The sequence below is a fragment of the Panicum hallii genome, chromosome 5, assembly GCF_002211085.1.
Source record: "Panicum hallii strain FIL2 chromosome 5, PHallii_v3.1, whole genome shotgun sequence".
Classification (NCBI taxonomy): domain Eukaryota; kingdom Viridiplantae; phylum Streptophyta; class Magnoliopsida; order Poales; family Poaceae; genus Panicum; species Panicum hallii.
Window position 1 is genome coordinate 1,801,834 of NC_038046.1, and position 23,610 is coordinate 1,825,443.

Here is a 23,610-nt window from a genome sequence, read left to right on the forward strand (position 1 = left end):
TCACCGGGCGAGACTAGAGGGCCGGGAGCGAGCGGCCTATAGCGACAGCGACAGCCAGCAGCAAGCAGCTAGCAAGAACACGCGCGCGCGCGAGAGAGAGGGCCGGGCCTGGCCGGGAATAAAGCGAGCGAGCGAGCGAACGGCATCCATGGCCGACCACCACGGGCAGCAGCCACCGGGGGGCGGCGGCGGGGGCGGCCACGGGGAGGAGATCAAGGAGCAGGACCGGCTGCTGCCCATCGCCAACGTCGGGCGCATCATGAAGCAGATCCTGCCGCCCAACGCCAAGATCTCCAAGGAGGCCAAGGAGACCATGCAGGAGTGCGTCTCCGAGTTCATCAGCTTCGTCACCGGGGAGGCCTCCGACAAGTGCCACAAGGAGAAGCGCAAGACCGTCAACGGCGACGACGTCTGCTGGGCCTTCGGCGCCCTCGGCTTCGACGACTACGTCGACCCCATGCGCAGGTATCTCCACAAGTACCGCGAGCTCGAGGGCGACCGCGCCGCCGCCGCCGCCTCCTCCCGCGGGGGCGGGGCTCCCCCGGACCACGCCTCCACCTCGGGAGGCCCCGGCGCCGGGCCCGGACCCAGCGGCGGCAGCGGTCATTTCATGTTCGGCGCCATGGACAGGAGCGATAACAGCAGCTCCAGGCCCTTTTAATCCATCTTATCAATTTGCTTCTTGTCCAAGAGTTCATCAATTTCTACTCATTTTTGGAGAGGTAAGTCGTCCAACGTATCCAAGCCAAGCTCATATACCTCATTAATTAATGGTAGTGTGGCAGCAGTAGCTAGCTAGAGTAGTTATTAGTTGTTCCTGCTTTGATTTGATCTGGGCCGGGGTGTATTATTGTTGATGAATTGAAGAAGGTGGGGATCTATCGATGAATGGCTACTGCTGTGATGTTGAGGTAGCGTAGATCGATGGGAAGGAACAGGCTAGGATATATATGATGATCGGTGAAGATGGATGGAGATCGGATCGAGGTGTATGTGACTGGATGGACTGCGCACATGATCGATCGATTCGTTCATTCGGTCTGATTTAATTGGCATCGATCAGAATGTTAATTTGCATTGTCTCTGCACATTGTTACGTAGCTTAATTTCAGTTGATTTTTGTAGCCGGCCCGTAAGAATAATATTATTCTAGATTCAAAAGCTATTGATGCTCTTCTTGGCTCGTAATTCTTTCTTGTTCAGTCATTATATTGATTGGTTTCATTCGGCTAGCTGCTAGGATGCTAGCTAGCTCAGGCATATAAATTTTTAAGCCTTGCTAATGGTTGATTCTTGCTCCATACAAGACTCATTCTAAGTCTTATTATTAGCTAGGATGAGCAACTAGCTGGAGTAGTAGACAGTAACACGGTGTGATTAAGTAGTGCTCCCTGGTTCATGCAAAATCACTATATAGCGATCGAAACACCAATATATGGTTGATTCTTGCTATACCATACAAGACTCATGCATGTTAATTATTAGACTGCATATTACTCATTGGTGATAATTTCTAGTAGGACGGTATTGATGCATACTTCTATATATGAACAGATAATTGTTTGCACATTCTGTTTAGACTGAAGCTGATGGCATTTCTATATATGCATCTATCTCCATTTGTTTTGAGTTTTAATTTCTTCTCATTCGGATCCTAGGTAAAAAGAAAATATCAGAACTTTTGAGTATATGTGCATTTAGCCGGCCGCACGAGGTAGTTATACTCATCATCTGGTGGTGCAGTCTTGTACTAAATGTTCATAGGACACAGAAATTGATGTTTCTTTAACCACTGACATAATAAATGGCATGCATGCTCTATGACGTCGTTCCAGGGTCCAGAAAAGTGATGGACTCTGGCTTCCAATAATTCAGGCATCACACATATGCATGCACTATGTATATGTATATGTATTGGAACAGCATGCATGACAAACAGTATATATCAGTATCATACGAAAACACATACTAGGTGCAAACTCCTATAAACTTAAATGAGTGGCTTGATGAACCATAGAATTTGCCTTTTTTTTTTAGAAGAATCGATTAGAACGTTCACGGTATAGAAAGTCTCTCCTAAAAGTGCATGCATGGTACATGGAAACTCATACTTCTTTCTGTAGTTAAATTATGCTCATTTTGTTTTGCTTGTTTCAGTTTATTTTTCTCGTCTTGATATAATTGATCATGCTACTTAATAATTAAGTACAGTAGTTGCAATAATTGAACTATCAAGCACGAGTTGATCTTTCAAAGGCATTATATATTTTGGCACTTCACATTTGCAAGATGCTTTTGGTCGAACCTATTGGAGAGATATGATACTCGAACGTATTAATCATACCATACACCTATAGTGGTATGTTAAATGCACATAATTCATCGAGACATGCACGCATGACTAAGGCAATTTAGGAGGGTGCACGAGTCTGCTTGCTACTTCCCAATGCAAGTTTCATCGTAGCACCAGCATCCAAACAATCATTTGAATACAATTGAACGCTGTTCTTCTAGGACCGGATGGATCGATCGATTCAGTGGCCAAGATGCAGCCAAATACTACTTACTTTTATAAGAGGATATATAGTGATATCATCTGTACAAACATAACGGGTGACGTAGAGCGTGCTCGGTCTCAGAAATAGTGTATGTCAATGATAAGTTCCTATGTACAACAAAAATCCATGGTAGCAGTCCTCTGAATTTGTTTGGATAAACAGGCATGTATTTTTAAGTAATTTACCACTAAATTTAACAATATGTATTTTGTTACAAAAACATTTTGTTGCTAAATTTATTTAGTGATGGAATAAAACAAATTGTTCCCTAGCCTTACATATGAGATACATATGGCTGACCATTATTACAAAACTCCTTCAAACGCTAGAACAGCAAACTAAAGTCTAGCAGAAACCATAGTGGACTCAACGACAACACGATAGTAAGGAAAAAAGTTATCTCAAATGTAGCCCAATGGAATTGTATTCCTTGGTCCTCCTGTGTAGAAAGTCTAAAATCTGATTTCAGGAAGGACCCCATTGGAACACGGGATTATTGAAAGACATGAATAGAAGAAATGTAGGATTGGAATAACATATCATCTTGAATTATATGGAACAAAGAGAACATATGAAACCGGCAAGAATGATTTTCTGGATGGAGTGAATAAAAAAATGCGAGAATCAAATGAGAGAAATAGGCACAAAGGAAACATTTCTATGAGGTTGGAACTTGTTTTAGAAATCCTCCAAAAATCCTATATGAAACAAGACATGATTTAGTAGAAGTTTTTGAAAAGTCCATTTCTTTGTTCTAAACTTATAATGGCCCTTGTAGGAAAAACTGTCGGGGATAGATCTCAAGTTAGAAATCTTCAAAAATTCCTATGAGAATTGTACAATCCAAGGAGGCATAATAAGGATTTCTTTAAATTAAATCAAGCACTCCCTTTATATTGCAATCCAAAGATCTCTTACTTTCTCTGTGTGCACTAATTGGATTTTTTTTACTGTCTACACGTATGATTTCTCAATCCTTACACAAATTTTACTAGGCCACCAAATTGTTTTGAGTATAATGAATGAAAATTTAGTAAAACTTGGAGGTTATTTGCGCAAATCATTTGAGTGCAAAACAATCAATAATTGTGAAATGAGCATCTTTCCCTACATTGATGTAGTTTCTAGGTGGACCTTGTAACCGCTGAAATAATGATCACGATTGAGGAACACTCTAGTACTAATAAATTGCTTAATTTAATCAGTAGGCCAACGACATTGGCTTGTCGCACATAATTGCTGCCGAGCGACTTGTCAAACCAACAGAGAGAGATAGAGTAGATCACTCGAACTATCCGTTCGGCCCTCTCCTCGTCAGAATTTTTGTGAGGCATAAATTGATACCGTCCTCAGCTATGAATCTTTTTGCTCCAAAACAAGGGGCAGAACCGCCACTTTTTTTAGAGAGAGAGAGCAGAATCACCTAGACAAAACGTCAAGTGTATATAGTACACCGTATGGTTTGTCTAGCAATAACACAACTACTACACAAGGTTGAGACATGAGAGCCTCTTTCTTCACCAGGTAGGAACATGATCATGAGCATGTAAGAGGAATCTTAATTACTATATCTGGGAAAAATGGCAACAAGCAAATTTTAGTTAAAGTATTCAAGGATGGTTCCATCCAATGGAGAGCTTCCTAGGGAACATCTAGCTCAGCAGGTAGCAGCAGCAGATGCATCAAAAGATGAACTACTCCTAATTGGCTACCTCTAGCTCCTGCAGCGTTGCTCCATCCTCTCCATCTCTTCTCCTTTTGGTGTGTGCGAGGGAGAAAGAAAAGCTGCAAAATTCGTAGCCTTTTAAATGGTCAAGTGGCCTACACGGCGACTTGTTAATCCTCGTCCGCTTGTACTGTGCCTCCGCGGGAGAACAGTGTGCGGTGGTCGGGTGGTGTGCCCTCTAGCTCGCTCGCCTCAACGTTGATCCGCCTGGATCCACGGCCACGTGCCGCGGCGCTGGACGCCATCATCGTCGCCATGCGAGGGCCGCACGGCTTGTCGGCAGATGTCGAGCGCCTAGGGCATCCACCAGTCAGCACCGGCCCCGTGCAAAAGAAGGGCAACCCATTGGATGGCTGCGCCTGCATGGTCGCCATAGGCTAACGCAACTAGCAGCCGCGGCCGGCCAAAAGGTTATTCTTCCTCCTCCTACTGGGGTGTCCTCGCTCTCGCATAAAGTTGGCAACCTAGCTAGCATCGGCTTTCACGTATAGCTACACTGATTTCGTCTCACGGATGTCTTGGATGTCTATCTGTAGTAAGTGCTAGCTAGTACTATCTGAAACCTGAATGTACGAATGTATATCAATCAAAACCTATCTAGGACTGATGTACTAGGTATGACCAACTCTTACCGAAAAAGGTATGAATTTTGATAGCATTACCGTACTTTGTGAAGTTTCAATCCAAGTTACAACATACCATCAGAAGCCCTTCATCCTTCAAGTATAAAATCCATAGCTTTTTGAACAAAAAAAAAATTGTATGTACGGAAGGGTCGGACAAAATGATAAAGCTGATATTTTCTCAACAAGTTGAATATTTAACAACGAAGAGACAATAAAATGTAGAGCCATACGTTTTGCTTTTGAGTTACCGAATCATCAATACGTGTGGTACGGCGGACAACTCCAGTTACCCTACATCTCGATAGAGTATAGTATACTTTTTGAGAGGATCGAGAAAGTTCAGTGAATGGCGAAAAATCTCTCTGCACTTCTCTGTGCATAAATAGAGCCAATCCCTCTCTTCAAAACCGACGAGTACTGAGAAGATAGTTTGTATCCAATACGCAAGGCTATATAGCTTATTGCAAGAAAGATCATATACAAACCCTTTCATATCAATCAAGATGAGCGAGAATTTCAATTTCCCCAACTTTGCCCAACAGGGACAACCCCAACCCCAAAACCTTTCTAGGGCATCTGATTCATCATCCAGGGAGGACAACAGTAGGGCTGGGCACGACAACCTCCTGCCGATCGCCAACGTCGGGCGGATCATGAAGGATGCCCTCCCGCCGCAGGCTAAGATATCGAAGCGCGCCAAGGAGACCATCCAGGAGTGCGCCACGGAGTTCATCGGCTTCGTCACCGGCGAGGCCTCCGAGAGGTGCCGCCGGGAGAGGCGGAAGACGATCAACGGCGACGACATCTGCCATGCCATGAGAAGCCTCGGTCTCGATCACTACGCCGACGCCATGCGCAGGTACCTGCAGAGGTACCGGGAGAGCGAGGAGCTCGCGGCCGCGCTCAACAGCGGCGGCGGTGGCGGCGGCATCCAGATCGACGTGAGGGCTGAGCTGTCGATCTTCAGGGGCGACGAGCAGCAAGGCAGAAATTAACCCTGACGTGTACTGTTCTTGCAGAATCAATGCACTCCTCACCTCTGACGCGATGAGATTGGAAGAACTCTCCTATGTAAGCATGTCAATCATGGAGTCGTGTGTTCCTTTTTCTTGTCCATGTTCTGATCTCGATCTTGATTCCTGTAACGCGTGTAATTTCCGTGGTTCGTGTGAACGTTTTGGAGGAAGAGGTCGATGGTGCTCAATGTGTACAATTAACCCCTCATTCTCGTTTTGTCAGTTGCAAATAATCACGAATAATCGTTTATTCGTTTTACACTCTGTAGACACGCCAAATCTCTTGCCCTAAGCTAGCTTTCCGCGCCCAATGGCATAGCCATCCGGTGAATGTTTTGGGGGAAGAGGATAACACCGAAACGAGCAAGGATGGCCCATCTGCTCCTGTTTGGTGCATCCTTTTGGGTAAAGAAAGCCAACACATCCCGAGTAATTGGGCCTTTTGATTGCTCTCAGGTGTGGACAGAAGGTGTTTGTGCACTGTCCTATGATGGGACCGTACTATAAAATTCAAGAGCCCCAACGGCACAACAAAAAAGTTGAGGTGAAATCAAAAGGCATAGCAAGTTAGGTATAGTTTGCAATTCACAATAAAGTTCGTAGGGACCATGGCTTGAAGAAATGTTCTGGAGAGGTAGCTAGTCTGCAGCTGAGGATGTGTTTCTCCACCGTAAAGCCGTTTTGTGTTGGACATCATACGCAGTCTATTTATCTATATCCTATGGAAAAATATTCTGTAAAGTATAATATCGTCCAACAACAAGTGTCAAGTTGCGAAGTGAGGATCGGTGTGGAAGCGCACTACCTGAAAAAACCATCTTGATAAACGCAAGAAATGATTAGATTCGCATGCGGAAGAAACCTTTTTACAGCCGCGCTATTCGCATGTTAGGGTTTGTCGTGTAAAGCATACCACTATCATTGTTAGATAGACTGGTTGAACTTTGACTTGAATATTGGAGTAAGCAATTGGTCAAATAATAACATTTCTCTTTTGCACAATATATAGTAAATTTCTTGTATCGCATATATAAGATTTTAAGTTCTTTATTATAAAGGTAGAGGACAACATTGTACAGAGAAGTGCTTCACGTTGCCTTTCCATGTGATTCGGTTGAATTATATTTGCAACTTTGTAAAATTAGGGAAAAGTACATATTAACGGAGCTATTTAAGAGGAGTTGGCAGAGATACGATTATCTAATGCCCAAAAAAATTAATGTGTAGTAATAAGAGAACATAACCATTTAAATTAGCGGTATATATTGCCGTGGCCTATAGATAGGAGAGGCATGAATGCTTGTTGGTTCTAAAATAACCACGCTATAATCTTTATCGGTACATACAGACAGGGGTACCTCCTACTAGTGTGTTCAGCCCGAGGGGCGCGAGGTTATCCGTAACCTCGCCCTAAGCTTCTGGGTGACAGGGCGTACGGCCCGGGCGTGATAACTGGGGGCACGGTCTTCGGACCTCCCCCGCGCACTAGCAGGTCCGGCACCTTCACGTGCCCGCAAGGACAAAGTGCTCAGGAACGGCTACCACGGGCCCGGACCTCCCATCCCTCCGGGGAGGAGGTCCGGTGCCGCCACGTGCCCCTGAGGAAGCGGCCGCTAAACCAGCACCGCCACATGTCCGGTGGATTCCAGCCTTCTACGAGAAGCCAGCCCAGTTACCGCATTAAATGTGGGTGGTTGGGGTGCGCGTGCCCGAGACAGGGCATGGGCTGCCCTCTGACACGTTGGGCAGGTCCGGGTGACATCACGGTAAGCCCGCCAGTTACCGAGGCGGCGCATCACATCACAGCGCCGCGTGCGAGGGGCGAGGGTCGTATGGTCACATCACAGCGCTGCGCGTGAGCGAAGAGTCATCATGACCTGCTGCAGGAAGTTCACAACGTGCATTGCTACAGTGCGCAAAGGCTACAGCACGGCAGGACAGTATAGCTCCTTCGCCTATCAGCGGAAGCTGACTCTACAGCGACAGCACGAGTCCTTCTATGCATGTCAGCGGCAGCAGACCCTGTGCTAGTAAGACGGCACAAGACCATATCCAGACGGAGGATACACGCAGAGGCCAATGAGAAAGATCTCAGGATCTGAGGCATTAAAGGTTCCGATGTGTATATTATTTAATATGTTGCCGGGTCCACCTGTAGGGACCCCACTCAGTGTACGCGCTCCCCTTGAGCCTATAAAAGGGAGAGCGCGCACGTTAGAACACAACTCTGGCAGAAGCACACAAGTTTCCACAGACACAAAGGTTCCACAAACTCACAAGCAATACAACATACAGTTGGCGTAGGGTATTACGCTCCGGCGGCCTGAACTACTCTAAACCTGTGTGTGCTACTCGTGTCCATACGTCTCTACATCGAGCATTCCTTGACTGCCCCCAAACTCATCCAAACTAGGATTAGACGGGTGCACACCACCACCTGGCTGGAGAAATCCTCCGACAATCTTGCTCTACAGTATAGATGGAGGATGCTAAAATGCTCCTAACCGGTCTATCTTTATCTTTTACTTATTGATAAGAATCCTGGTAGATATGGTACGCTGATGTTGTGCAGAGCAATTGAGATAAGAAGAAAAATAAGCAAAATATTTAGCTGGAATGCTGATTGGCGCGCGGTTATGTGCACAGAAGTGCTCCATCCATGATAGAAAAGTAGAAAACCCACAACCCGAGCCGCGCGCGCTGGTCTGTGCGCATTGGGCTGTAATCGAGCTTGCCAGTGCCAACTAGTTCTACCAATCTGATCACGAACTGGCACGTTGCCACCGGCCCGCGTCGATCGCTCTGCGATGGATATGCAGGGGAAGAAGGGATCGCCCCTGATCAGGCGCCGAGTCGAGGCCACCACCACATGCCTCAGCGCGCCCCCGCAGATCATCACGGCGAGCGGCGGCGGCGGCGGCGGCGAGCCCGAGTTGGCAGGTGCAGCTGCAGTGCCGCGTGACCAAGTACATCGGGCGCGGGCGTGGGCTGAGGCGTGTGGGCGACTACCGCGGGGTCGGCGCCGAGGCGAGCTTCGTGGCCACGTGCCCCGAGGACGGCGTCCGCGGTGTGATGCGGCGGCTGAGGGGGATTCGGCCGCCGCTGGACCTCGACCACACCGACGAGTGGGAGGCAATCCTGCCCGAGGACGTCGTGCCGCAGCTCCCCGACTTGTTAGGGCATTCTTGTAAGTAGTTAGCATCTAGAATGCATTACACTGGTCGCAGCAGTTGTAGCCATACTAGTATTATTGTCTAGGTGCAGCTCATGGATCAATGTTTGTTTTTATTGTAATTCACGTCCACTCTTATATCCACTCTTATATCCGGCGTTCTTTATTATACTTTATTTTTAAAATAATATCTATTTAAATCAAAACTCATAACAGCAACATGAATCCAATTTAATAAATTATTCGGTTATGTCTTAAAAAACTAGTTGATGATGGGAGGTGGATTTCCAAGGACCTGACGCGAAGCCGCGACGAGGGCGGCCACACCCCTCGTCGTCGTGCATCCGGCGGTGGATCGACCGGCACATCAGGACGTCAGGTACAGCGCGCCCAGGGTGCTTATGACGGGGTGCAAGAGGCGGCGGATGGAGGGGAAGGACGACGGCGAGGGCAGCATCTGCTTCGAGGCGTTGCGGGAGGCGGCGTTGGGCAAGGGCGTCCCCGTGAAGCTGCCGGGCTGCGCGCACGCCTTCCACAGTCGTTCGGGTTATCGGGCCTCGGGTTATCGGACCGTGCCGTGCCTGGGCCGAGGTGCAGCCCGTGGGCTGGCACGGCACGGCCCGACATCACCACCGTGCCGTGCCTGGCCCATTTGGACAGCGCCCGAATCGTCGAATGCGTACGTGCCGACCACCGCCGACCGGGCTGGTTCAGAGCCCAGGGCTCGCATCGCAGTAGCATGGAAGGACGGACATTCAGCCCGGCTATTATATGGGCCAGATCAGCTCCTAGGCAGATGCTGGAGGCCCATGAGTCAATAACGGATTGACGGGCTGTTGACTTTTTTTTTTTAAAAAAAAAGGTTCTTGCTTGAACGGCAGTTGATGCCATTACTTTGGACGTTCAATTCACTAGTATCTGGATTGTATCTTGTGGACTACAATTACCGTGTTACACACTTGCGCTTGTAGGATGACACGACGCTGCTCCAGATTTGTCGGACACGAAGGTGAATAGCGTGAGTTTAGTTGCAGAACCTGGCAACCGGCTTTGCTTCCTTCTACAGTCACCACTCAGCAGCAGGTGCAGTATTCCTCACACTTGGAACGCTCTTGCCAGGTGTCTGCTTCTTTGCAGCCAGCTTCACTGTGCTGATGGTACTGACAGTGATGCCACCGGGGTCCTGCAATTTCAGTGTCACCATGCGCCGTCCGGTGACGCGGGGAGGAACGGCCGGCGCCCAGTCTTCTCCTCCGACGACGTCAGGGAAGGGGATGAGATGCTTTCCCGAAACAGGCACCCGGTTCACGTCGACGTTCACCGGCGACCAGCAGGCGCAGGGCGGCGGCCGGTGCCCGCGCGCGGAAAGCGGCTTTCTGCAGAATCAGACTGATCCCAGCGGTAGGGCGGCTTCTCGCTCGTAGGATTAGCAGGCAGCCTTAACTTTGTAGCCACCTAAGCTCCAGGCATCCTTACCCGAATCTGAAGGAAAAGAAGATCGTCCCGTCAAGTCTACTTCCTGAAGATGCGACTGTGAGGGAGCTGCTACTGTGTTAGGCTGCCTTAAACTTTCCTTGCTACTGTCAAAGCCAATAATGAGCGCCGGGATTAGGTGTTGACGTGCCATCGATCAAGCGGCGAAGATTCAGGACGCGGCTCATTTATGAATCGAGGCGCCAATGATTTTCCACATGACCATAGCAGAATAGTAGTACCCATAGCTTACTAGTGTGGTGTAAATTACATGTAGCCCTCTAGCGCTCTGTTATCTACAGTTTTCTATTTTTTTTCTTTGAAATGACTTAATCTTTTTTTCCCCTCTCTGCAGGCATCATCATAGCTTCTGAACGAATGTTGTACATCGCCAACGCCAGTACTTAATACCCTCTTGTTTTTACCCTGCCTACATTTTATATTCTTTAGCTCCTAGTTATATGCTTCAGGCCTTGCTGTCCAACAGTGCTCATACGCTTTCTACACCTGTGATGCATTTTGGCATCTTCCGTCTCCATCAAAGTTCAATTCACTGGCGAAATCCGGGTTGAAACAATCTATGCTTCCAAATATACTGGAAGAGAGTGTATCAAATCGAAGGTGCACCATCTGAAATCTTCAGACGCATACGCAGGCAGTATACCAACTGAACAAAAGCGAGTATCTGAATAAGTTTCTTCAGATCTGAACAAATCCAGCAGCAGGGAGGCCTCGGCCTCGCCTTGGTGATATCTGCGGAACAGATGCCACCGTACTGTTCAATCATCGTTACGCTAACTACTAATAAGCTATCTCCTGGAAAAACAAGCACAAGATTGCGGCCGGCCTCGAGCCTCCGCGGCAAGAACGAGTGGTCCTGATCGTCAGCAAATTAATATTCAGTTCCCCACAAGTTCTGACAAAAAATCTGCCTGCCACAGATTGGAAGAACAGGTAAGGTAAGCACGCACGCACAGTATGTTTCCTCTTTCAGAAATGATCACTGCAGCAAGCATGGCCGGCTCCTCTCCAAAAGAATACGCACCGCTGCTGCGATGAAAACAAAACCGGAGAAGACAAGTGACAAAGGCATCATCAGGACCATTACAGACTATGCGCAACAATGACAATGGTAATATACTGATGATTTTCATTCCACGATCTAAGCTCTCGTACGGAAGAAACTAAACTAAGCAGCTAACTAAGCGATTAGTCATCACTAGATTCGTTTTATAATCTGCTTGCTAATCTAGAGAGGACAGTGATTTATGGGGCTTGCTTGTACTGAATAATCAACCATTTCAGCTACTAGCAGCTACTCAGCTCTGAAAGAAAAGTCCGGTGGGTGGAATAATACTCAAGGAATATGTTATCTTTCCTTTCCCTCTCCATCACTCCACCTCACGATCGACGACGTTGTCGAACATCCAAGGCACGGCGCGGCGTCGCTGTTGGTGGCATATAGATCCAATCAATCGCGCTGCTGTCGACCTACAGGTCTGAGGACATCATGCCTTGAAATCCTAAGCAAACGGATGTATGCAGTGCACTGAACCTGAATGCCTCCTTCCTTCAGTTCCCTGTCGCTCAGCCTATCCAGTATCCATCTAACCGCAGGCAACAGATTGTGATGCAGTGGTAGCTGCTTGCGAACTATCAGCTGTAACTGCTTGGATGATACTACATTGGTCGATCTATCTTTCTCTAGGTTGGGCCGGGGGTGCAATTGGTGGCACTGTACATGTTGGTAGCCTGTAGGCGTGATCACATAGCATTAACTAGATGTTTTCTGGGGCCACGGGGTCCATGTCAATCAAGAGCTCATTGACAGTGGGTTTTGTTTTCTGTTTCAGAAAAAAGAGCAGTCCTAGATATTGCTGTTGGTCTAGACTATTGCAGTACTTTTGTTTCTTGTCATTGTGTACTTGTTATTTGCATAACAAATCATTGGCGCATGCATCTTGTTTCTTCTCATTGCGTACGTACTCGATCAGCTGTCGCAATCTTTGTCGCAGGCTAAACAAATTTCGGGCAATTAGTTATTGGGACTGATATATGATCTCCTGACTGCGTTACGCGTGGACACATATTCACAAGTGAGTTACGAAGCATACAAGGCCGAATCACTGTTCTTGAATGGAAAACAAATTAAGTTCGTAGGGCAGTTTTACCGTCACATGTCATGTGATGTTACCACTTCGCATCTGCGTATAAACACCACCAGAGTCCAGAGGTAGTACATGTAACAAGTAACAACTGTTGGTCATGCTCTGTACACTCTGAAAAGGACATATCAGTGGTGAAGCTAGTAATAGCCTGTCGTGAGAACGATTCGGCCTATACAATGCTGAGAGATCAAATCAGCGCTGCAAAATTTGTCTAACCAACGAGCTGATGTAGAAAAGGCGTACAAGGCGTATTTTGTTTTGTTGGGGTAAGACATTGATAAATGCTTATTCCATTAAGTATTATCGTTTATTATGTGATACAAAATTGTAAATATAAATAAGTAGTATTTTTAGTACGAATTATAACATCAATTTTTGCATCGTAAAAATTACGTATTAATAGATTAATTGTTGGTGAAGCGCCTGTCCTTAGAAAAAGAAACTAAGCGCTGTAATTTTAAATGGATAGAGTAGGGGTTGGTTCGAATTTATAGTTGACATACGACCTAAATTAACAAGAAACAAATTATAGCTGAGCCATGATATAATCTCTATTAATACAAGAAAGATTCTACTGTTCCAATTAGTATTACCATTTTCACACAGTAGGTATGTTATTAGTCTTAAAAATGTTTAATGAATTGGATCGGACCAAATTAAGAGAAGGCTCCGTCCAGCATAGTCAAGAAACTGAGGTTAATTGACTGGCGCTGCAGGAGAGATTGGTTTTGGGGATCGGTAACCGCACTTTTAAATTGCAATTTTATAGCCGCGCGCTGAATTGAAAACGAGGGCATGCAATGCATGCAGGCCATCAGCGCCCTAGGCAAGAAAACAAGGCAACAAGAAGGCGATCAACTTGACCACAGGTTGCTGTCATGGCAAGCTATTAACCCAGGAAAGCTTGGCATTGTCTGTAGCCGGCCGATCGATCGATCCCGAGGGAGCAAACAACAAAGGCCAGTAGATCCAAACGATGCACATACTAGCTAGCTTAGTATATAATTATAAAACTCTCTCTCTCTCTCTCTCTCTCTCTCTCTCTCTACTTGACTCCTCGCGGCTATACCATAGATTATAGTACACATTATTGTTACAGAGCTCCTCTCTCTCTAGGTTAATCTCGAGACATACTACAATATCATGCGCATTCAAGTCAGCACTGACACACATACGGAAAAAGACAGGCATTAGCAGTACATCGAAAGGTAATTTGGAATGTGGTGAGGTGTGAAGAGCAGCAGCATGGGAAAATGCCAAGGATAAATATGAGACCAACCCTCTCCCTCCCTTCTACTGTCTCCCAGAGCTGAAGAACACACACACTCTCCCCCGGCCCCAAGAGCCAAGAAACAAAAGCCTAGTGAGATGTAAAAGGTTTCTTCACTGCCAAATTGTTGCTCTGCTATATCCTTGCAAGTAGGGTGTGTAGCTTTGGCTGGCGCTTGTGTGTGTGTGCGCGCGTGCATGCATGCAAGCTTAGTTGCTACTGCCATCCATGTCGGGAGCGGCCGCAAGGGAGTGTGCCGGCAGCTTCTCTTCTGTGAGCAGCAATAATACAGCTAGCCGGGAGGTGGAGGAAGAGTTCTTGCAGCATCAACAGCGGCAGTTCCACATCAAGCCGCTCCTCGGTAGCCCGCCGGAGATGGGCACCGACGACGGTGATCTCCAGCGCGTCACCGGCCCATCGGAGCCGCCGCCTGCCGCGCCGACGGTGAAGAAGAAGAGAAGCCTTCCGGGGACACCAGGTGCGTCCGCGCTAATTCTTACTGACGCTTTAGTTTAATTTGCGTATGTAGTTTAATTTGTTCTTGGGGAAGAAATCGATATGATGTCGGAGTAACGAATTCCTTCTATAATCCGGCCTGCGGTCTTTGATCTGTGTTCTTTCTGGAAATCCGACCAGTGGCCTCTATGATTGATAGGGCAAGTCAATTATGACGGTAACTGTTTATTAGCAGTCCAAATCTCCCAGAAGACTAGAGTGATAAGATGACGACAGACATACTGTAAGGGAATATTTGAACATTGCTTGTGGAAATTTGATCGAGTAAGATAGACAGACCTATAACACTATTCAGAACACTCGTCTTTAATGCAAGTTATGAGCCTTCTTATTAGTAGAAGTTGGGGAAAAAAAGACCCCATGAGCTGAACATGAGAAGCCTACTTGACAACTATATAAAGTTCTTGTATATGTTTCTTCAGTCACAAATATTTTGTTTCCAAGCTAGTTTCAACTATTATACTTTATAAGTGATGCAACTTTCTTCTCGAAGAAACTAAAAATTAGTTGACAGTCCTTGTCACTTTGAAATGTTTTCCTTACAGAAAATGACTCAGACAATGTTATGTCCTGGATAAATTTGACAACCTTATTTTGTTTTAGCTAACCAACAATGTTTAAATCCCCCGAATTGCATGAATGTTCTGACGCCGCCGCACGTCTTGCATTGCATTTGCGCTGCATGCACCTGATGTATAACGAACTGACGACGACGACGATGAAGACCCCAGCGCGGAGGTGATCGCGCTGTCGCCGCGGACGCTGATGGCGACGAACCGGTTCGTGTGCGAGATCTGCCACAAAGGTTTCCAGCGCGACCAGAACCTGCAGCTGCACCGGCGCGGGCACAACCTGCCGTGGAAGCTGCGGCAGCGCGGCGGCGGTGCGGACGCCGCGGGCGGCGGCCCGCCGAGGAAGCGCGTGTACGTGTGCCCGGAGGCGTCGTGCGTGCACCACAACCCGGGGCGCGCGCTGGGCGATCTGACGGGGATCAAGAAGCACTACTGCCGCAAGCACGGCGAGAAGAAGTGGAAGTGCGAGCGGTGCGCCAAGCGCTACGCGGTGCACTCGGACTGGAAGGCGCACGCCAAGGTCTGCGGCACCCGCGAGTACAAGTGCGACTGCGGCACCGTCTTCTCCAGGTCAGCTCGATCGATCGGTCTGCTTCTGTCATCTTCATCCATGCATGATACTCTACTTACCTAAACTAGCTTAGTAATCTTAAGCTGAAATCAATGGACGTCACCAATGGCTCGTTGAATCCTGTAGTAGTAAGAAGATTCCTGGGGAATACCACCAATGCAAGGTGGATTTGTTTTTGTCTGCCAGCCCAACCTGAAAGTCCGTGCGTTCTCGGTGACTCATTCTTCTGACGACCAAACTGTACTCCATCGCCATCAGATTCACATCGATCACACGCATGCATGGCATGGCGACACACACCAACACTACTAGTAGCTGAGGACATCAATCTTAATTTTCAGACAAGAATGTATGGGATCTGAACACCTGTCTCCCCGTACACGAGCTGAAAAATCCACAGCCATGCGCGCGTTTTTGCACGATGGTCTTAACTTGCATTGCACCTTGTAGGCGTCCGTGCATGCTTCCGAGCCGGCCACTTGTATAGGAAGAACCATCATGGCTTCATCAGAGCATGTACAGAGTACATGTAGCTCTAGCAGTGTACTGGGCCTCCTGACAACTAGATTTGACCAGTCTTCCAATTCGGTCCCAAAACCCACGTTCCAGTGTCGCTGTGCATACATTGTACACTGTGCTCGTACATAATTGCAACCTGTTAACTACTCGTTCTCTACTGCTCATGTTCAGGCGAGACAGCTTCGTGACGCACAGAGCGTTCTGCGACGCCCTGGCCCAGGAGAACAACAAGCTGGCGCAGCCCATGAACATGGCCACCGTGGCCTCGGCCCTCCAGGGCCAGGCACACCGCCTCGCCTTTCCGCAGTCCCACCAGGAGGCCGACGACCTCGACGCCGCCGAGGACGAAGACGCCGACGACTTCGCCCTCGACACCAAGAGCCCGCAGCTCAGGATGCTCCCCGCCGCCATGCCCGACGACGCCGCCGCCCCGCTCCTGCCGCCGCTCAGCATGGCCGGGTGCATGCTCTCCAGCCTCGCCGCCGCGAGGCCTGCGCCCTCGCCGTCGACAGCCTTCTTCACCGGCGCCAGGATAGGGCTTGACGGGCCTAGCGATCCCAACAGAAGCATGGGCGGCGGCTTCTCGCCGGCCGGCTCGGCAACGGCGAGCATGTCCGCCACGGCGCTGCTGCAGAAGGCCGCGGAGATGGGCGCGACCACGGGCGGCGGCTATGGCGCGGGCTTCGCCACCGTCGGCTTCGGACCCATGTTGGGTGGGCCTAACCATGTGCCCACCATGAGTCCGTTTGGGCCTCTGAAGGCTCCTACCATGGATCCGCCGTATGATGGGCTGCCGTTGGGCCCGGCACAGCTGGTTGGGCTGGACGCGGGCAGGCTATTGCCGGGTCAGCTCTACTGTGGCAGCAATGGAGGAGGTGCCCACGGTGGTGGGGTCGGGTCGATGACCAGGGCCATCGGATCGTTGATGCACGGTGGCCAGCAGCAGCAGACGACGGAGCACCGGCGGCCGGACGACCTGCGCGTCGTGGATTACCTCGGCGTCGACGACCAACGGAGCTTTAGTGGTGGTGGTGTGAGCCCCTTCGGGCCTCATATAGGTCCATGGGCCTAGATATCTTTGTAGCATGCTTCACATGACTACAAAAGGAGGAATTCAGTGTACTGGGTTTGGGTGAGATAATTCAGTGTACTTGTTTGCTGGAGAATTAACTGGGCCGGCCCACCAAGAAGATGAGGGTATTCTGGTAAATATATATCACCAGATTCTCCGAAAACCCTAACCCCACAGATCAACCCGATAAATACGACGGCTTTCCCCCGTCTGCCGCAATCCTCTCGGCTGCGGCCACGGGAATCGTCAGGTTTGTTCAAAAATCGGCTGAGATGGGAGCTTGAGTCTTCGTCAGATTTTCCATGTTTTATCTTTGGATATTGTTTGTTTTTCGTTCTTTTTTTCATTTGTCTTTGGATCTGATTGGATGAGGCTGTGATGACCAAAAAATACCTACCTATTTTCTGACTCCTGACGAGAAACCAATATCCTTCTGAGCCTTCCAAGATCTATGCGACTTCTCGTCTATCAATTTGTTTGGATTGCTTTGGATCTGTTGCCGATGGATTTTACGAAAGCAGAAAGGATTTTGCGCGGTTGATGTGATGATAAGCTTTCACAGAAACTCTAGTGTTGACCAAAATTCAGACTACAATTATCTGATCACCTGCAAAATCTTGTTTTTAATGGCGTTTCTGTTTCTGCGTCTCCCGAGTAAACTGTTTCTTCTTTCACCCTATTAACAGGAACAGATGCTGTGATCTGTGCACAATAAGCCGATGCTCTGGATACTAAAACAGGAAGGAAGCATGGTAGTGTGTACGGAGATGAAAAAGGTCTGCATGTCTGCTTGCTGTGATGCCTTCGGGCTTTGATCTCGCAGGCCTGGATTTGACCTACACACTCTTTACAGCATGCTAGAACCGAAGATTATTGAAGCTGTATTGACGGATGGGTTACATGTCCCAATTGCAATTCGTCCGCTGATGCTAAAGAGAACGATAATATGCGCAGGAGGCAACTTAATAATCTTAAAGAAAAAAACTAATGGTTTGCGAAGCCAGTTCTGAATGAGCACTGAAGAATTCCCTTTGGGCTTTCTTTAGTTATGGCTGGTGAAGAACAGCAGATCCTGTGCCTTCAGGCATGCGGTTGCAACTGAGCTTGAGAGGTAGTAGTGTAGGGGAACCAAACACCCGCAGCAACAACCGTCGCCATCCGGCAAGCACAAGGGCCCAGGCTAGAAGGAGGCCATGATTGATCACTCCATTCCGAATGCACTAGTCAAATCGAGATGCTCTGCTTGGACTGATAATTATTGGTCACCAGTCACCACCTCCACCTTGGAATTACACTTATGCAATGGCGATCGAGAGCAGTGAAGAGACGGTTGGGGCAACCAAATCAAACAAGGTCGAAATATTTTTCTAAGAGGCAATAATTTTCCAGTGGACCACATGAAGCGATAAGCCCTAAAAAACTAAAGTAATTTAGATGCGGCTGGCCTGAGGAATCAGACTATCAGAGTGGGACTGGCTAACAGCTACTCTCGAAGTCTCGATCGCACTCCCATTCCCTGATTGGTAATACAGGGCCGGTCAGGTCACAAGGAAACTGCAGCAGCGCCTCCTTGAGTGGCGTCACCGACCGGCTCACAGGCACACGGCCGGGCTGAGGGCGTTGCCGTGTTGGCGAGGACCAGGCGGCAGTCGAGGCGCCTGCTGAAGCTCCGGCAGCCATGGAGAGCAGCAGCGACAAGCACTTCATCGTCGTGCACGGCCTGTCGCACGGCGCGTGGTGCTGGTACAAGGTGGTGGCGAGGCTGCGCGCCGCGGGGCACCGGGCGACCGCGCTCGACATGGCCGCGTCCGGGGTGCACCCCGCGCGCCTCGACGAGGTGGCCTCGTTTGAGGAGTACTCGCGCCCGCTGCTGGACGCGGTGGCCGCGGCGCCCGACGGCGAGAGGCTGGTCCTCGTTGGCCACAGCCTCGGCGGGCTCAACGTCGCCCTCGCCATGGCGAGGTTCCCAAGCAAGGTCGCCGCCGCCGTGTTCCTGGCCGCGTCCATGCCGCGCGTCGGCAGCCACATGGGCATCTCCATTGAAGAGGTTAGCTAAAGTCTTTCTTGGTCACTCAGTGCTATGCTAACATCACCGCTGCCATGAGTGGGCAATTGATTTCATTATTATACTAAGAGAAGAAAGAACAGGTCATACGATTTTGGGGAAATGCTTTATGCTTCACATACAACTAATTCGTACAACTGATATTTTCGTCTGTTTTGATTCTGCTTGATAGATTATTATGCATCACCTGTAACAATGGAAGCAGTGCTAAATCCCTTTTCTTTGTGCTAGTTCATGGAGACGATCGAACCAGGTTTTTTCATGGACAGCGAAACGATGCTTCTAAATACAGAGCAAGGACCTCGAGCTGCACTTCTACTTGGCCCCAACCTTTTGGCGTCCAGATTGTATGATCAAAGCCCAGCGGAGGTAACAAAACTACTTTGTCACAAATTACGGTGCACACACGTCATTATAACTAAAAGGAAGAAGCATCGTTTCCTTAATGATATATATGTTAATAAAAGAGAGAACCATAAAACGAACACAATCATTTCCTTTCCCCTTGAAAAACAAAAGAAATTTCTGTATGTGCTGAAGTGAATAGAGTCCTAAAAACTGACAGACATGCATCATGCATACTACTGAGAGTGATAGAGTGATGTCAATTGATCCGGGCAGGATCTTGAGCTAGCGAAGCTGTTGTTAAGACCCGGCAGCCAGTTCATGGACGACCCAGTGATGAAGGACGAGACGCTGCTCACGGATGGCAACTACGGATCGGTGAAGAGGGTGTTTGTGATCGCCAAAGCTGATAGTAGCATGACCGAGGACATGCAGCGCCGGATGGTGGACTTAAGCCCTGGCGCGGAAGTCGAGGAGATCGCCGGAGCCGATCATATGGCCATGATCTCCAAACCGAAGGAGCTCTGTGATGTTCTGGTCAAGATTGCCAACAAGTACGACTGAGCAGGAGATCAATATATGAACGTTTCAGGCAGCTATTTCTATTTGCAGCTGGCGTCGAGGTGTGGGTGAAGCAAAATTTGTACCTGAGAAATGGTGGAGTCCCGGACGAAGATGATGGTCACACGCCACACAGATCGAGACTGGAGTTGATCAGGTATTGAGGTTCGACAATTTTTCACTGATATGATGTATCTTTTATGTAAGCCGGGCCCAAAGCTCCAAACAAACGCATGTTTTTATCTTTGTCATGTTTGACTGTTCGTTCCTTCTTGCTCCATAAGTTCGTGCACTCCTTTGAAAAATAAATCCACTTTTTTTTTAAAAAAACATTACTATCATCTTGAATACGGCAGGAAACATCATTTGCCTTCTCCGAAATGGATAGCAGCCAGCACCAGCAGCACCTCAATTGGTGTTTGGAATCAATTGGATGGATCAGCGAATCCTGATCCTCAATTAATTAAACTCGCGCATCGCCGACTCAATATAGAACTGCCCATTATTCAGTCAACAGAAGCCAGCTGCTATGAGTTGATTCCACAGTCCACGCTCGCTTCTCCTTCTTGCAGCAGAAGATGAGATGATCAACTTGAAGGAGAAGAAACACACTCAGACGATTAATCTCTTGGCCCGCACACCATCATCACCTCTATATAAACATCAAACCCTTGCAAGGCAGTCCATCGATCGCAAACCCCACACCAGCACGTACAGCAAATCAGCAATGGACGGCGGCGGCGGCGGCAAGAAGCATTTCGTCCTGGTGCACGGGCTCTGCCACGGCGCGTGGTGCTGGTACAAGGTGGCCACCGCGCTCCGGGCCGCGGGGCACCGCGTCACGGCGCTCGACCTCGCCGCGTCGGGCGCCCACCCGGCGCGCCTCGACGAGGTGCGCTCCTTCGAGGACTACTCGCGCCCGCTGCTGGACGCGGTCGCCGCCGCGGCGCCGGGCGGCGAGCGGCTCATCCTCGTGGGCCACAGCCACGGCGGCCTCAGCCTCGCGCTCGCCATGGAGAGGTTCCCGCGCAAGGTCGCCGCCGCCGTGTTCGCGGCCGCGGCGATGCCCTGCGTCGGCAAGCACATGGGCGTCACCACCGAGGAGGTACGAACTGACGCCACTGGCACACTCACCTCACCGTTCCAACTGACACGTCATAGACTAGTCGTTATGGCAGCATCAACTCATATTTAATTTACTAAGGTTTTTTTTTTGGCAGTTCATGAGAAGAACTGCTTCTAAAGGCCTGCTCATGGACTGCCAAACGGTGGCCATCAACAGCAGAAACAGCAACAATGGAGTAGCAATCGTGATGGGTCCAAGATTCATGGAAGAAAAGTATTACCAGGAGAGCCCAGCCGAGGTACACGACGTCCTCTTGATCGTTCATACATCTGTGCTTTCTGACATGATCAACACCTGTGCTTTGCGCAACACAAATGGTTGCAGGACCTGACCCTGGCGAAGCTGCTGGTGAGGCCTGGCAACCAGTTCCTGGAGGACCCGGTGATGAAGGACGAGGAACTGCTCACGGCCGGCAACTACGGGTCGGTGAGGAAGGTGTACGTGGTGGCCAAGGCCGACGGCTCCAGCACCGAGGAGATGCAGCGCTGGATGGTGGCCATGAGCCCCGGCACGGAGGTGGAGGAGATCGCCGGCGCCGACCACGCCGTCATGAGCTCCAGGCCCAGGGAACTTTGCGACGTCCTGCTCAGGATAGCCAACAAATACGACTAGAACTATAAGCCAGCTTAGATGCTGAGCACTGTCGTTATGGAATAAGATGCTTGCGTTTCCTCCGAATTTCATAGCATTTCTTGCTTAGTTGATCTCAGTTTCGTGACTCCACAGAAGCTGGAGGTCGGGATCAGCTCCGGTGCCGACGGTTTGAAAGTTCGCCGGCCGGCGTTCGTCGTCCTCATCCCGGCCGGCTGGAGCGGCAAACTGATGGAAAAATTAATCCGAAGATAAATTATGACCATGACGAAAATTGTATACAGAAAATGAACATATGTAAATATGCTGATTAAGTGATTTAAGATAAAATATTTTAGCAGCAAGATCAACCCTAACCAGATCATACTAGGTATGAAAGACATAGTTAGGGATAGAAAACCATACGTCTCTAGGCTGATCGGAATAACTGGGTAAAGAAGACGACGACGACGAGCAGCACCTCCGCGCGCTTGACGACGCCGAGTCGCGCCCCATTGACGAGGAGGAAGACGAGCCGTGGCGACGAGGATATAGAGGACGGCGATGTGGAAGCGTTCGAGCAGTCGCGCGCTTCCAAAAACCTTATTCGCCCTCTCTCGGTGCAGGATCGCTGAGGACGAGGTTCCGGAAACCTGCTCTCCCGATCACCAGTGCACGCCAACGAACAGGATGAAGTAGCATACGCGGCGGCACAACAAGCAGGCCGAGGGGTGTTGTGCGTCTTCTGTTGTGTTCTTTTTCTAGTCAGCACCTGTGCGTATTTATAGGAAGGAACCGCTAGGACTTTTGGCGTCCCAAAACCAGTCGGTGTCCGCGCGTGAGATCCGTAACAGATTTGAAGTGGCAAATTTGGCATCCCAAAACCAAGTCGGTGTCCGCGCGTGAGATCCGTAACATATTCGAAGTGGCAAAATAAATCTGCAAAAGGAAGTCACGTTTCCGTAAGGATTGGACCGGATTTTGGCGGACCATTCACGCGCACATCGCGCGCCCTTCGCTCGAAGCCCGGCAAGGCGAGCATCCAACTATTTAAGTTGGATTTTCTTCTTCCTCTCACCCACACTTACAAAAGTACGGAGAGCATCAACTATTTAAGTTGGATTTCCTCCACCTCCACTAGTAAGGTGGGACTAACTTATTACCATGCATTTGCACTAATAGACCTTTAAAATTTTATTAGAATTATTTAAATTTACATGGTGGACCTTTGGGCCCAAATATTCCAACACAAACTGCCAGAGGGCTACCTGTGCAACAGCAGCACAGCAGCTGCTCGGCGAATCTCAGACACGAGTGTGCATGGAGATTCCGACAACCTCCGACCGCCGCGCCGCTGTCCCGTTCAGGCGACATTTCCCGGCCAATGGGAATAGAGATCGAAAATCTCGTTGTTGCCACTGATCAAAGCAACCTGACAATGTGACCTGGCAGATGCATCGAACCGGCCTCTGCCACGAACAGGTGCCACACGGGCCTCTGTGCATATATGTGACCTCTGCCCAGTGGCAACGCCGGCCCTTCGACTGCACCGAGCCGCCGCCGGGGGAGATGGAGAGCGGCAAGGCGCAGCAGCGCCGCCACCGCCACCACTTCGTCCTGGTGCACGGCCTCTGCCACGGCGCGTGGTGCTGGTACAAGGTGGCCACGCTGTGTTAGGGACGAG

The 23,610-nt window shown here is 49.2% G+C and overlaps 5 protein-coding genes and 3 non-coding genes across 9 annotated transcripts; all 8 read left to right on the forward strand.

Moving 5' to 3' along the window:
* On the forward strand, positions 1–1,206 carry LOC112891752 (nuclear transcription factor Y subunit B-4-like). The gene has a single exon (XM_025958696.1). It carries the CDS (start codon positions 149–151, stop codon positions 659–661), a length of 513 nt encoding a protein of 170 aa, XP_025814481.1. The 5' UTR covers positions 1–148; the 3' UTR covers positions 662–1,206.
* A 4,091-nt stretch (positions 1,207–5,297) lies between these two features.
* On the forward strand, positions 5,298–6,112 carry LOC112891753 (transcriptional activator hap3-like). The gene has a single exon (XM_025958697.1). The coding sequence runs from the start codon at positions 5,414–5,416 to the stop codon at positions 5,903–5,905; it is 492 nt and encodes a 163-aa protein (XP_025814482.1). The 5' UTR covers positions 5,298–5,413; the 3' UTR covers positions 5,906–6,112.
* A 7,944-nt stretch (positions 6,113–14,056) lies between these two features.
* LOC112894445 (protein indeterminate-domain 2-like) lies at positions 14,057–18,622 on the forward strand. The gene is made up of 3 exons (XM_025962166.1): positions 14,057–14,487; positions 15,250–15,667; positions 16,359–18,622. The coding sequence occupies exons 1-3, from the start codon at positions 14,238–14,240 to the stop codon at positions 17,257–17,259; spliced, it is 1,569 nt and encodes a 522-aa protein (XP_025817951.1). The 5' UTR covers positions 14,057–14,237; the 3' UTR covers positions 17,260–18,622.
* On the forward strand, positions 17,626–17,704 carry LOC112896058. Its single transcript, XR_003229348.1, has one exon. It is a non-coding gene; the product is annotated as a small nucleolar RNA R41 (small nucleolar RNA).
* Positions 17,795–17,868, forward strand: LOC112896073. Its single transcript, XR_003229362.1, has one exon. It is a non-coding gene; the product is annotated as a small nucleolar RNA Z155 (small nucleolar RNA).
* Positions 17,996–18,103, forward strand: LOC112896090. The gene has a single exon (XR_003229378.1). It is a non-coding gene; the product is annotated as a small nucleolar RNA snoR100 (small nucleolar RNA).
* A 178-nt stretch (positions 18,623–18,800) lies between the features above and the next one.
* LOC112894447 (probable esterase PIR7A) lies at positions 18,801–20,503 on the forward strand. Its single transcript, XM_025962169.1, has 3 exons — positions 18,801–19,306; positions 19,556–19,693; positions 19,946–20,503. Exons 1-3 carry the CDS (start codon positions 18,938–18,940, stop codon positions 20,231–20,233), a joined length of 795 nt encoding a protein of 264 aa, XP_025817954.1. The 5' UTR covers positions 18,801–18,937; the 3' UTR covers positions 20,234–20,503.
* Positions 20,250–22,034, forward strand: LOC112894446 (esterase PIR7B-like). Of its 2 annotated transcripts, none has more exons than XM_025962167.1 (4): positions 20,250–20,387; positions 20,587–21,335; positions 21,451–21,594; positions 21,681–22,034. In XM_025962167.1, the coding sequence occupies exons 2-4, from the start codon at positions 20,814–20,816 to the stop codon at positions 21,966–21,968; spliced, it is 954 nt and encodes a 317-aa protein (XP_025817952.1). In that variant the 5' UTR covers positions 20,250–20,387; positions 20,587–20,813; the 3' UTR covers positions 21,969–22,034. The 2 variants fall into 2 exon arrangements, with proteins under 2 accessions (XP_025817952.1, XP_025817953.1); XM_025962168.1 differs by having other exon boundaries at positions 20,803–21,335.
* The last annotated feature ends 1,576 nt before the right edge of the window (positions 22,035–23,610 follow it).